This window comes from Mustela erminea, chromosome 1, assembly GCF_009829155.1.
Source record: "Mustela erminea isolate mMusErm1 chromosome 1, mMusErm1.Pri, whole genome shotgun sequence".
In the NCBI taxonomy this organism is placed as follows: Eukaryota; Metazoa; Chordata; class Mammalia; order Carnivora; family Mustelidae; genus Mustela; species Mustela erminea.
Genome location: NC_045614.1, coordinates 168,573,850 through 168,588,875, shown reverse-complemented (window position 1 = coordinate 168,588,875; position 15,026 = coordinate 168,573,850). Strand labels below are relative to the sequence as shown.

The window sequence follows — 15,026 nt, the reverse complement described above, 5'->3', positions numbered from 1 at the left end:
GTGTAATATGATAAAATTGTGTGTGTGTGTATATACCAATACATCATCCCTGCCAAATGTTTGCCATCTACCTAAAGGATGTGAAAGAACTAAATTTATCATGCTTGGAGGATTTACATCATAAATGCTGGTGAGCAGATTCCATTTATTGAGTTGGAATACCCGGTGTTCAGAAATAATTGAAAAAGTTTATCTGCCTAGTATCTTCCAAGGGACTAGGAGTGTGTTGATTATACGAGCTGAGTCATACTTCCTGTGGCAATGAGAGATGACTTAGCATGAAAGCCATCACATACAAATTTCTTTTTTTTTTTCTTTTTTCTTTTTTTTTTCTCAAGACTTTAAACCAGGGGGCCTACTGCAGGGGCATGAAGGGTGACATGAATTCTGTTTGGAGACATCTTTGAGCTCACCTAGTAGACACTGTGAGCAAAGTTCACCCTACCAATTTGAAAAAACTTACAGACAAGAAATTATCACTGAAATTAATGGTGGCAGATATGTCCAAGAAATATTGCAAGGTTTGATCCCTTTATGAATCTTGTGATAGATGAATGTGGGAGATGACAAGTCATGGGCAACATACCAATATTGGAATGGTGCTAATACAAGAAATAGTGTCATTATGTTAGAAGCCTTGGAACAGGTATAAACAATGGATGTGTTCACTGGAAGAAATAAACAGCTTCCACATGTCCTCTCTTCATAGCACCTGTAAAGGTAAAATCTACTCATGTGCATTTTCATGTTGAACTTTTTTGTTAAATAAACTCTTGTTAATAGTAAAAAAGAAAAAGAAAAACAAGCCCCAAAAAACCTCAGCACCAAGAAGTGGAGCTTATAAAATGAAGGGTAGAGACAGCATAAAATATACATTAATTATCCTAAAGAAAAAAACTGTGGACATTTTATAATATAGAGTAAAAATGAGAAGAATATAGGTTTTTGAAGGTTATGATAAATTTGCAATTTTTTTTAAAAGTAAAAACATATCCAGACTGATTTTATCTGGTTCTTGTTAACGCATTGGTCCTCAAGAAGAGTTATATAGAAAACTGGATTTCAAGGAGGTATAGAGGTATATAGCTCAGGAGAGACACAGGCTTAGGTTATTGGATCCTAAACCAATTTTATCAAGAGAATTTCAACACATGCTCATGTAATTAATGGATTTACCAAGTACCTCATGATGAAGAATTGGCTGGCCTAGCGCAATGGCTTATTAAAGATTCAAGTGTGACATTAAGTGGGAGATAATATATTGAAAGAACAGAGATCTTCCTTAGGATAGGTTTATTGTTCAAATTAGAAACCATTATATACTTTCATAGTCAGAATACGGGAACCAGGAAATCAAGGAGTGGTCACGGGAGCGGCTTCTCTCACTATTATCCTTAGTAAATTACTCAAAAGAACTTTTTCTTTTTATCTGGCAACTTTGAGCTCCACTTTTGAAAGAGGCTTGGTCCTCGAGAAGTGTATGCTTCCTCTATGGGTGGACAATACTAGTACTGTTGAATTGGAAAACAGTCTTGCCAACTGGCAATTTTGGGCTCCATATCCACTGAATGAACAGGCAGAAAGTTTATGCTAATGGCTGACGTGATTGACATTGATTGTCAATAGGTAACTATTTTATTTCCGCACAGTAGGAACACAGAGGAATCAATACATTTAAGAGAATAGACTTAATACTTCTCTGTGCAGTAGTAAAGATAATTAAGGAAAACTAGAGAAGCCAAAGAAAGGAAAACTATTGAGAACTCAAATCCTCCAGAAATGAAGAGCTTGAATCATCACACCTGATTAAAGAACACCAAATATATTCTGGCTGAAAACACATAAAGTACAGAATCGGTAGGAGAAGAACAAATTTGCAGATACCAAATGTAGCATCATGATCAATTACAGAAGTGAGGGCTGTGGTAGTTTTGTGTATGTATATTTTTTTCTTATTATAGGTATATATTTATTTCTATACATCTATTTTCATCTCTTCCTCCCCTCTTATTACTTTATAAACAAGTTACTGGAGGCTAGCCTTACATTTTTTTCTTTAGGTAACAAATATTCAATGAAATGGTCACTGGATTTGAGTAGTAACCAGTACAGCTCATGATGGGATACAATGACAATTGGACTTTGTGTCCCCTCATTTTGGGGGAAGATGAGAACCTCATCCTTTGTGCAAAGAAAAATTACATCTTGTTAAGTGAAAACATGAAATTATTTTTATTGTTTTATGGAAATTAAAGCACATGTACAAAGGTGAATAGCTCTCAATTATGTGAATGTGAACAGCTGTCAATTTAAAATGTAATCAGTAATCAATGTACTATTAGCTGCAGATCAACCTTTTCTTTCCTTGTGTTGTTACATTAGACCTAAATACTAGTCTTTAGCCAGGTGATGTTGATATTAACCTTTGTCTAGAAAAAGATTGCAAAACTAGGTCAGCCTGAAGGGGTTAAGCTCTTTTGTCTTAAAAAGTGGTACATTGGAATGTGGAATGCAAAATGTCATGTTAACCTCAGAAGCCACCGTGAACAAGGTGAAGTTCAAACACTTTAGTGCGTTTCTCTGCCATTCAGTGGGCTGCTATGGTAGACCAACCACAGCTCATACACCTTGCAAGTTTCTCCACCACCTGAGGAGCTGATCCACAAGCTTTAGTTTACTTATCACAGTCTGAGTGTTCCTTTCCTCTAGTTTCTCTAAAGAGGTCTTAATCCCAGACTATAGTCTGCTCCCATTATAAGTTTCTAAGAAAGGTCTTATTTCCTTTTCCTCAGCCCTAGAGCGAGGAAGAAATTTATACATTTTTTATTACTGTACTCCTGCATCTTCTATTTCTGCACATCCTATTTGGTAATCACCTTTTACTAATTAACAGTTAGTGTTAAATACCCCACATTCATATTATTGATATAGTTTCTGTCTTCTGATGTGACCCAGACTAATACAATCATAGTTCTTGTTGTATCTCTATTTTCTATTTCTCCTGACACTTCTGTTGCTTTTCTTCATTCTATTTTTATTATCCCATTCCAATTATTGTCCTTAAGCTGAAATTTAAAACCTGAACAGTAATAATATTTATTGAGGATTGCATTCTTTAACTTTTAAGGCAAGAGAAACTGTGGCATTTTTTTCTCTTAGGAAAAATGGCATTTAAAAAAAATGTTAGCTATATCCATTTTCTTATGCTAAGGAAACCTTAGACTATTAAGATCTTGATCCGGTATCAAAGTCCAAATTCAAAGTACTAACATGCCATTCATATCTAACCACTATCTCTCCAACTCTAGATGAGTTTTATCAGGTATCTCCCATACAGATAAGACATATAAATGAACGACCACTGGAGTATGAAACTATTCATATGTCATTATAAAATAAAGTTAGCTCAGTGTGATAAATTGTCTATGGGTAAAAGCTGAGGAAAAAATAAATACTAAGCTATAAATACAATTTAGAATAGGAGGCAAAGGAGGAGGACATTACCTGGTAATGTGAATCTTATTATTGACATCATGTTCAGCCCATAGAAGGGATCCAAATAACTACCCTAATCCATAAGTGTAGTCAGAATCTAAAGCCAGAAGGACAAAACTGTCATTTTGTAATAACTAGTTTCTTCATATTCATTTTCTAGATATAAAATTCAGTTTTGTTCATACTTCTTTTCTCAGTATCACTGCAATCAGCCAAAATGTTTATTCTTTGTTTTGGTTGTTATTAAGAATTTTTCCTTTTTTTAAAGATTTTATTTATTTATTTGACAGAGAGAGACACAGCGAGAGGGAATACAAGCAGGGGGAGCAGGAGAGGGAGAAGCAGGCTTCCTGCTGAATAAGGAGTCGGCTGTGGGGCTCCATCCCAGGAACCTTGGATCATGACCTAAGCCGAAGGCATATGTTTAATGACTAAGCCACCCAGGTGCCCCCAAAATGTTTATTCTATCTAAAAATGCCAGTATTTCACAATGGAATGATCAAAGCAGAAATGTATGCTATATTATAGGAAAGAACCTCCTAAATATGAGAAAATGAATTTTACTTTCATTGTTGTTTCCATCCAAGGGGTAAGATAAAGAATTAAGCAAAAATAAATTGATATTTCAAGTGGAGAGGACATTAATAATATTGATTTAACCAATGAAGCTGCTTTTTGATTTGGAATGGTAGTCAGGCTATATATTATGAAACAGTAAGTAGGAAGCATTTTTAAATCAATGTGACAAGTAAACTTTATTAATATTTTAACTACAATAAATGTGACAAATCCCTCTTTTCCCATTATCAAACTGATTATATTTTAGATTACTCTTTAGATCTAAAGATAAAGATATTTTAATTCATTTAGATGCAACCAGATGAAGCCTGTGGAACAAATGGAGGGCACAACCTGAAATGGAGCCTTATGGAGACATATTTGTCATTAAATCTCCACAAATCACACTTTACCACTTCATGTGGTGTACACCTGTGGCTGATTGATTATGTACTTTTCTGCCACACAAGAGACTCTGTAGCCCTGTAAATGCCTATTTTGTTGTCTTTATAATGTGCCTTAAAACAATAACAAAATAAGGGGACTGGAGTATCATAGGGAGATAATGTCCACAGGAGGTCATAAGATACTTTAACAAGACCTCTTCCTGCCAAAATTCCTGTTTTATATTATAGCCCTATGTTCCCCAGAGGTGAAAATGGGAGTTTTCCATTTAATATTGATTTTCTTAGTTTCTTATGATATAAATGCACCTGTTCAAAATAACTTTGTATTGATAGACTGAAGAAAATTTGTTCTAAGTGTTCCTTCTCATAAGCCCTGTATTTTGCCTAGAACAGGAGTTGATCTTTGAAAACTGATTCTCAAAACAGCAAGTTGTTCAAGGGGTAGAATTTGTAGTATTTTATAAACATATAATCTTGGAACTCTCGGCTGGCTCAGTCATTTAAGCATCTGCCCTCAGCTCAGGTCATGATCCCAGGGTCCTGAGAACATATAGTCTCAACATACTAATCTCAAATTGAATTTTTGAAAGATCCCACCCATGCTTTTATGGCTTTTATGTTTTAAGGAGATGACTTTTATGTTTTAAGGAGATTCTGAACTCTGAAAATTAAAAATTACATATATGCATATTTTATGTTGCTCATTGTATCTTATAAATGTAAATAATGTGATTTTTTGTTTACTTCTACTGTATTTTAGGCCAGTGCAACAGTAAATCCTCAATTTATTATCCACAGGAGTAAAAATTGACACTGTATAGCAAACAGGTCCATAATTTCTACGGTTTTCACAGCATTAAAATAAACCAAGTAATGACTTTAGATTTCTAAAATGTAAAAACAAAAGAAAATTAAAAGAAATACAACACTTTTTTTTTCAGTTCAAGACACATAAAAATGTCTAAAAATGCAAGTTATATAAATAACTACAAGAACTTTAAATTTCAAATAAAATTCACAAATAAGAGGATAAGGCAGTGGATGGTTTAATATAAAAAATTAATTTGAATAAGTTATATTTCAGTTTGGAGAAGAGACAGATCAATTGAAATAGAGTCAAAATGTACAAGGAGACCTTGAAGAATTGAAAACTTGGTTTCTTTCTCTTTATGGTTTCAAGATCTCTAATGTCTGCTGATTTCTCCTCTTCAGTCCTCTGTGCATCTGTCTCATTTTTGTTTTTCTTCTACAGATAAACTCTGTTGGTCCTTCTTGCTCATGGTTTAATTTGTGCCTCCCGCCCACTCCCCACATCAAATGGTAGCCTTTGCACTTGATTCTTCATCAACTGCAAGCTTTCTTGGTTAATTAACGTAGTTTCTCTTTACCTAAATTAAGAACTCCTAGAAAATAGACTCTCACTGGTCGTTTGGAGAACTAAGATAATAATTTTCACATTGCTCTTTTAGACCATGCATATTTTTAAGTGGAAGTCAACAATGAGGAAATAATAACAATATAATAAAGTACTGAAGTTTGGTAAGATATGGGCAGATTAATGGGATAGATTTATGACAGTTAAACTTTGTTAGTAGAAAGTAAAAACACTTTTTCATTTACTTTTATAAACAAGCTCTTATTCATTGCTGTCAGACATATTTCTTCTCTCACAGTTGACCCAATATTCAACATTTAATTCTGTTTTCATGCAATTTCTTTCTTTGTTTTATATCTCTTTCTGGAAGTTTCTCTAATGAATCTACCAAATGTTTTAGTATGTTTGTGATACATAATTAGCATTTTAATATGCAATTCAATATTCTAATTGTGTCACATATATTTACTACTTACTATATATTCATGTGTGTACCTGGTCACACCTACACAATTGTAGAATTCTTGAAGTTGTAATGTTTCTCATACTTATTTCTCAAAAGCCATAGTCACATTATAAAATTCTGGAATTAGAGCCTGGTGCTAGGCTCCTGTGACCAGAGGTCAAACACTATTCTTCAAAATTCCAGAGGGAGCTTAGGCCTGAAACTATAGCTGGGGTTCAATAAAAATTTGTGGTCATATTATGGGAAGGTACTACATATACACGTCCCAAAATTGTTTCAGAGTATTTACTTCCATAACTTTGTCAATAAAACGTGTGAAAGAGTAGAAGCAAAAGCACCTATGATTTATTAAGGGCTCACTCATAAAAATAAATTGATGATGGATGAAAAACAAACTTCTAACTGAATATTCAACCTTAAATTTTACTTACTTGGGTAGAATCATCTTAATTTCAGACATGCAAAATATATATTAATCTGAGGTTAAGTGCTTCACCATCTGGTTTTCAAAAGGAAATGCACTAACCAGAGATCTCACAAAATCTGATTGAGTTACAAAGAAAATAACTTAAGGAAAAGATATGAGAGGAGAGTATTTTTATGATAACTTATATAATTTGGGGAATCAATTAGAATGTAAATAATTGGAAAGAAAATATATTTTTCTGAGTAAAAAATAGACTAACAAATATTTCACTATTATCTTGTGATGCAATTCAGAGACTAGTATAACAAAAATTTTAAACATTTTAAAGAAGTGAAATTCAGATTTTATCCATTTTATTATATTATATTACTGTTTTTCTAATAAGAAATTCTAACGTTTAAAGAACTACATTTGTTTCATGAATGGAATTGTATGCAGTGCTACTCAATGTAGGGTCAGTAGATCAGCTGCCAGACCATAGGCTAATTATTACTGTGCCATGATGAAAAACAAAACAAAACAAAATAAAACATCATTGTGAGCTTAATAACACAGATGATTTTATTTCTGTCACAAAACCTTTCATCAAATTGTACACTAAACTGTATACTTTTTTGTACTATTTGTGGTAAGGCAGATATAAAAAGCACAGCTTTGCTCATATACTCAAAATCTCTATAGTTTTATCTTATGGATCAGAATTACTAAGAAATGCTCTCCTTTTTTGTTTATCAGAACATATATATTGTCTTCATTTTGAAGGACAGTTTTACTGGATAGAGAATTTTTGATTGACTTTTCCTTTCAGCATTTTGTCATTTCTATTGCTATCTGTCCTTTCTTCTTTTTGATGGGAAGTCAATGGTAAGTCATATAATTGCTATTATTCTATAGGTGGCTGAATCATCTTTCCCTTACAGTTTTAATAATCTCTTTGTCTTCCAGCAGTTTGTTATTGTTGGTCTGGCTATTGATATATTTTTGTTTCTCTTACACGAACTTAAATAGAATCAAATTTGAAAAATGTTTAACCATGAATTCTTCCTAGTTTTTTTGTATTTTTTTTTTCCTCTTTCTCCTTGGGAAATTCATTACACATTCTTTGGTATGCTTTATATTGTCCCACATATCTCTTAAATTTTTATTTAAATTTTTTTGCAATGTGTTCTTTATATTGGATCATTTCTATTGATCTGTTTTTTGTTTGTATTTTGTTTTGTTTTTAATGTCAAAATGAGTATTTTAATTTAGTTTTATAAAAAGATGACACATGAATGTGGATTAGAAAAAAAGTTTTGTTTTTCCAAAAATGCAGGGAAAAGAAATAACTCTTATTGGGTTCAATGATAATTTCCTGAATCTTGTCTTTGCCTTGAAAGCTGTATCTTTTCCCCAAAGCATCTACTTCAAGAATCACCTGACCCTGTTTATCTCCCTCTAGCTAGAACAAGCTAATTCCCCTTCACCCCTCTCTTTTGCCATACTGAGTGGGTGCTGAAGATCCTGGGGTCTGACAGTGAATAAGCTAGCAACCCACAGGCAGTGGCACCCAAAGCCCCACTTCCAGTCCCCATGGAGAGGTCACAAAGCTGACATTGTTTTCATGGTCTCATGACAAGGAGCCAAAAGCTGACCATAAGAACAAATCAAAGCTAAATATGGAGAAAAATGAGAGCTCCTAACACCAGAGTAAACTGCAAGCTGGGGCAGGAAAAGAGAATTTTTGAGTCATTCCATTTTTAGAAACAAGGGGAAACTGGTTTCTTCACCACTGCTATGGCTCTATCAGCTACTCTACTGCTACTGAGTTCCCAGGTGATGTGCAAGCACAAAAGGGTCTGAATAATTCAGGAGAACTTTGCCCTGGGTGGAGAAGGGAGGAGCAGAAGAAGTTAGGTCAATTAATCATTTATAGAAAGACATTGATAGGATCTTCAGCTCTTAACATGGCTGTCAGCCCTGCAGAGGACAATCCAGTAAGAACCAAGACAACCACTCCAGATTGGTATAGCCAGGGAATCTTCAGGCCTTTCTTTAGGTTCCACATCAAGTGTTAGATTCCATTCTAGGTATGATACATGAGAGGGAAGACAAGTGCAAATTCGGCTGTGTAGATCAGTGATGTCCCCAGACACATGGTCTTTACAAATTTCAAATAAGATTGAAAGTTGCCAAGAGCCAAGAGGGCCAACAAGCCAAAGAGAAAGACCTCTGTACTCAAGGTTATACCAGTACCAGAGTGCCAAAGGGATATCGCCATGGGAAGAGATCCACTGTAGATAGTGATATGCAGAGACAGAATACAGTTTAAAGTAGTGTTCTTTTTCCAGAACTTCTCCATCTTTTCTCTGGTTATAGTTCCCAAAGGAACAGCATTTCTGATACAGAGCCTAGGACTTAGATGGGCACAGAGGCAATGAGAGCCAACATGTCTCAACAAGAGCACAGCCATCTTCTCTACTGATCTACTTTTAAATTAAATGATTTGTGCTTTACATTTCTGTTCTGCTTTTAAATTCATCTAGCCAATGTTTTTCCATCATTTTGGTTATTACATATTTAAATTCCAAAATTTTCTTTTATTATATACAGTTTATGCTTCTCTACTAGAAGTCCTTTTGACAAACCACTATAATCATATTTTTCTTTAACTCCTGAGATACAGTTTTCTTTAATTCCTTTAACATATTTATAAAAGCATCTATGAAGTCTGCTGAATCTAACATACAGATCCATTTAAAGACATTTTCTACTGACTGCTTTTTTCGTGAGTGTGGGTCAACTTTACTGTGTCTTTTATGCCTTGTAATTTTTTATTGTCACTATTGAAAATTGGACATGTTGAACAATATAATGTAACAACTTCAGATTCTTTTTTTTACTTACCCAAAGCTTTATTTTTTATTTTATTTTTTGTAACAAGTTTATTGAATCTTTCCCCCCATGGTATACAGGTTTTAATGTCACTGAAAATTTTTTGTTTTTTAAACCTTTTTTTTAAAGATTTTATTTATTTATTTATTTGACAGAGAGAGAGATCGGAAGTAGGCAGAGAGGCAGGCAGAGAGAGAGAGGGGAAAGCAGGCTCCCCGCTGAGCAGAGAGCCTGATGTGGGGCTCAATCCCAGGACCCTGAGATCATGACCTGGGCGAAAGGCAGAGGCTTAACCCACTGAGCCACCCAGGCGCCCCCATTTTTTGTTATTATTATTTTTACACTGGTTAGTTAGAAGTTACCCTAGTGTCTAAATTGATTAGTTGTCAGAGAGCTTAGTATTTTTTTCCCCTCAAATATCTGAGATTGTAAGGCTTCTTTTCTGACAGATGATTTTTGTGGATTGGAGAGTGTTCCTGTGATCAGTTAATTTTCAAGTCTGCCTGAAGCTTTTACTTTTTTTCTGTGTCCTGTTGGGTTTTCCCTCTTCGAGTGCAAGGTTCCCAAATTATTGAGAGATATATGTAGAACTTTCTCAGTGCTTCTTTACCTTTACTATGGCCCCTTTAAAGTTTTGTTTTGTTTTGTCTTCTTTTTGCCATTCAGGACGTGGGATTTATGCTTTACCATGTGCCACTTTCTGAGACTGAAAATACGGAAAACAGAGTTATGTAACTTTTAACAGATGTTTTGATATTATTGAAAAACCAAACTCATATTTGAGTTTTTAGGTCAGTAACAGTCTCATTTTACTTTCCAACTTTAAGGACATTTGGGGTGGGGGGAAGACATAATGAGATTGGAATAGTCTGTGCCTTGATTCTGAAAGAGCTAAATTTGAAGCTTGGCAGCCAAGCTTACTTAATGTAGTCTCCTGGCTCCTGTTTATTTTTGCTGATGTCAGTGATTTACAAACTCTGAATGTTAGGTTATAAATGAGATCTAATTAAATTATTTAAATAAAGCAGTTGTCAGATTTCTAAGAAATTTGACACATTATTATGAACAAGCATATGAATGTGCTGATTCCATTTAGAATGCAAGTTTACTAAATTATGTGCATGGATTACACAAAATTTTTATCAGGGTGGTACAGCCATTAGTAACTTTCTGGTTTACCTTTCCCCAGTCATTTTTCTAGGTATCTCTTGACATCAAGAACTAACGGTTCTTCATTAGTCCATGGCTATTCACATTCAAAAAGTTCCTATATTAAGGAGATTAAGGAAACACTATCCATGTTTCTTTCACTTAGGAATCACCTAGAGAATTGTTAAAATATTACTACATTATCTCCAATTCCTTGGGGATCATTTTAGTCTAGTTAGTCTCTTACAAGACCCCTGAATGATACATCTCTTAAAAGATTTTTGGCTTCTTATTGGACCTCTTCATGAGACAAACTGAACTCCAATCATTTCTCCTCTACGAAGCAGCCATAAAGTCATTTGCATAGTATTTGCTTTTGACTGTATGTGGTAAAGGCAGTTTTGCTTAAGAGATCAGAAATATAATTCTCTCCATTGGTTGAATTGTATTTTTTTTAACTTAATAAGTAAATGAAGTAAAATTGCTACTGAAGCGATTATTGAAGGATCTTATTACTATTATATCTTAATAGCTTTCCTTAATTGCATGAGAAGTCTATACTTTCCCCTTCCTTCCATATTGAACAAATCATTCTTTCTGGGAGATTTTCCTTTTGAGTATCATACCTATAAAGCCTCGGAACGTCTTTCTATTGCTTGTGTTGATTTTTTATTTTAAGTACTTAGAGAAATATACCAAGTTTCTAAACAAAAGATATGATCAGCAGAACACTGACCATCCTTTGACATACATCAATGTCTCTATAAAGACCACAAGCTCCTTTTGAATGTGTTTTCTAAATTGTGTGACAGTGTTAATTCTTTGTCTTAAAAGTTTATCCACTGAAAGAAATATACAATAAGAGAAACATGAATCCTGGTGTGAGATATCATTTTTTGAAAAGCAAATTTTATTTTTATTTTCAATTTTTGAAAGATTTATTTATTTGAGAGAGAGAGGGAGAGAGCACAAAGGTAGGGTAGAGGGAAAGAGAATCTCAAGCAAACTCTGATCTGAGAATGGAGCTCATTGTGGTTCTGAGATCATGACCTAAGTTCAAACCAAGAGTTGGTTCTCAACCAACTGCACCATCCAGGTGACCTGCAAATTTCATTTTTCAAACTTTATTGCAAAGACTAATAAAAGTCTTAAAATAATACCTTAGTTGTTTTTTTTGGAAGAAGTGTGTTCAATAATAACTATGTTAATATTTAATCATTAATGGTTAATATGTATTAAAAACTTATTCAATGTCAAGGTCTTTATAGTCACCATTTACTTATATCCTCAAAACACTTCTATAAATTAGATAGTCCCATGTTTTGAACATGGCCACTAAGATTTAGATAGATTAAGTAACTTGCCTAAAGCAACAGAGTTTAGTATTTAAATATAGACAGTCTGATTCCTGAGTCTGTAGTGTTAAATCTGAAGCAGTGCCATCTCCCCATTTTGGGCTGATATTTCTGAGGTAGTACATTTTAAAATAATATAAATACAATAATTATTACATATAGTCCTAAATTATCTTTTGGGGAGAAAATTATGGATCTATTTTTGCTGGAATTTTTCCAATTGTGTAAAAATTCCAGAGTTTATCTGGATTTTCCACTGGTCTTGTCCATACTGGACATGACAAAACTCACAAGGTTTCAGGCAGGTAGAAAGATACTGGACTAAAAATATGAAGATTTGAATTCTGATTCTTTCCTTTCATTTATTTTTCTAGAAGCTTGGATATAAATCCTTAAACATGATAAATTGTAAAATAAATATAATATCTTCTATTTCATATCTACTTCACAGAGAGGTCGCAAAGTGAAATTATTTATGCTAAGGGTTTAGAGAAAGACAGTGTCGGGCAAATTTATTGGTCTTTAAAGATTATGATTAAAGTAGACCCTACTACCTGGAGAAAACTAGTATTGTAGCCTGTATATTTAAATTTTGAGGCTGAAATCCTAGTTTTAGAATTTTTTTGTCAATATCTTTCCCTTAATATCAAATTTATCCATGGATCAGTTTTCATTTTATTTATTTTATTTTATTAATTATTAATTAATTAATTAATTTCATTTATTAATATTCATTTACTAAGAAAAGTCAAAAGAAAATAATAATTATTGTTATTATGTTCAGTGTGTGCTGAGCACTTCATATAAATAATTTATGTGAACTTCTCATCTAGGAGATAAGAACTTAACATAAGAACTTGGTCAAGAGAGGTTCGTTCCTCAACCTGTCCAAAGTCACATAGTTAGCAAGTCTTAGAACTAGAACTTAAATCTACAGTCTCATTTTGCAGTCTCTTTTAATGTAGAACCCAAGGACTATCCAAGGGCATTGTTACTTCTTGAAAGAGAAACCAGCTGAAAATCAATTCTGACAAAAGTAAAAGTAGCAAAGTGTCAATGGACAAGGGCAGTTAGTATTCAGGAAGTCAGCATTTTTATTTTGCTTTTACTTTTGGTTCATACTGGTTTCTTATTGTTCTCATACCTGAGGAATTGGCAGGACTTGTGCCTTCTTTCATTTAAAGCTCACTGGTATGCAGTCTTTTTTTATTTAAGGTACAGTTTTCCCAGTAGAATGTTGGTCTTTGTTAACTCCCGGTTGAATAACTAATACATGACACTTTTCCTGAAAAATTTCCATATGTTTCACACTGTGCAAAATACAGCAACTTAACTCCTAATCATAATAAGCAACTTCGACATTTGCAGTGCTAGGACATTTTGCTCTACACAGGTATACTGGCTCCAGTATAATTTACAATTATTTTTTTTTTCTCAATTCTTTCCAATAGGAGAGGTCTGCTTTTATACTGAATTCTTCATTACCTTTCTCTTCATCATCTTTGGTTTTGTCTCCATTCTACCTATCATATCTTATACATATATCCTTATATGTAGAGTAGAGGTTAAGGATTGGGCCTCAGGTATTGGACCACCAGTATCCAAATCTCAGTTCCATCTTTTTAATTATGTACCTTTGGGAAAGCTGCAAAATTTCTCTTTCTTTCTGTCTCTCTTGTCTTTCTGTCTTTCTCTTTTTGTTTCTCTTTCACCTTTACTTTCTTTTATTTCTAAAGATTATTGTGAGTGTCAACAAATGTGGCATATTTATCATCTGTTTCTAAAAACACCAAGTCTTGTAAGTTGTTTGCTCAGTTCTGACCTCCTCAGTGAAAGTGACCATTTATTATCTGCACCAATCATTGAACACAAAACTATAGGTTGTCTGAGGTTTTAATTTATAAGTAAAAGTATCATTATTTAAATGTTTTCAGTCACTAATCATATTAGATAACAGACTATTCTATTTTTTAGATACTTCCAGTGATTAGAAATTCATTTTTTGTAGTTAAAAAAATTGAGTTTTTATTTTAATTTCAGCTTTATATATTTTGGAACTAAATTTAACAACTCTAATTCATTTTTTATAAAACATTCCTGTAAATGACTATCATCTTTTTTTCCTTTTCATGTTAAACACTCTCATCTCTTTTACCAATGTGTTTGGGGTCACACAGCAATAATGACCAGCAGGTTTAGAAAAGTTTATGTAGTTTCAAAAAATGCCAGGTTTGCTCCCAGTAAATATACTAAAATAAGCTTAATCTTTAAATACTACAAAAAATGCAATAGGTAAAATTTAATATGAAAAACTAGAATTTTCTTTGTTTAATATTCCTACTAATAATTAGTTGCCCAAGGATTGTGTATTTTATGTAACTTTTATTTCAAAGAGAATGGAGCTATATTTTCTGCTGGAAACTAGGATGATTATTTTTATTAATATTATCTCATTATTATTATTATTATTATTAATCCAGTGACTATACAAAAAAGAGAAAACATGAACGGCTCTTTTAATTTTTTTTCATTATGCATATTTGTCTTTGTTATCTGCAATTAATCTTGTCTAAGGATTTGGTCTAAGAATTGTCACAAGTACATTCACACAACTTATTATATACATATCCTTTCTTCCACCTAAGTTATCAGCCCAGTGAAGAAACTTCCTTTGTTATTTGTCTTTCTATCCTACCTAGCTCCTAAACCAAGATGAAATATTTTCTATGAAGCAAAAGTTTGCCAAGTTTTGTGCAGGAAGACCTCTGTAGGATGAAAGGATTATTTGTTAAAGATCTACAACTGCTTTCAAATAGCTTGTAAATTACTTAAAAGAGAAACATATTTAAAATTAAAAATATTTGAATTTAAAAATTTAAAATTAGAAAACAACAAGTTCTAAATAATATGACATAAGTAA

The 15,026-nt window shown here is 33.1% G+C and overlaps 1 protein-coding gene across 1 annotated transcript; it reads right to left on the bottom strand.

Annotated features, from left to right (window-relative positions):
* Positions 1-8,637: 8,637 nt before the first annotated feature.
* LOC116591522 (succinate dehydrogenase cytochrome b560 subunit, mitochondrial-like) lies at positions 8,638-9,180 on the bottom strand. Its single transcript, XM_032344504.1, is given in 2 exon segments — positions 8,638-9,001; positions 9,104-9,180. Coding segments are annotated over 2 exon segments (441 nt in total).
* Positions 9,181-15,026: the final 5,846 nt, after the last annotated feature.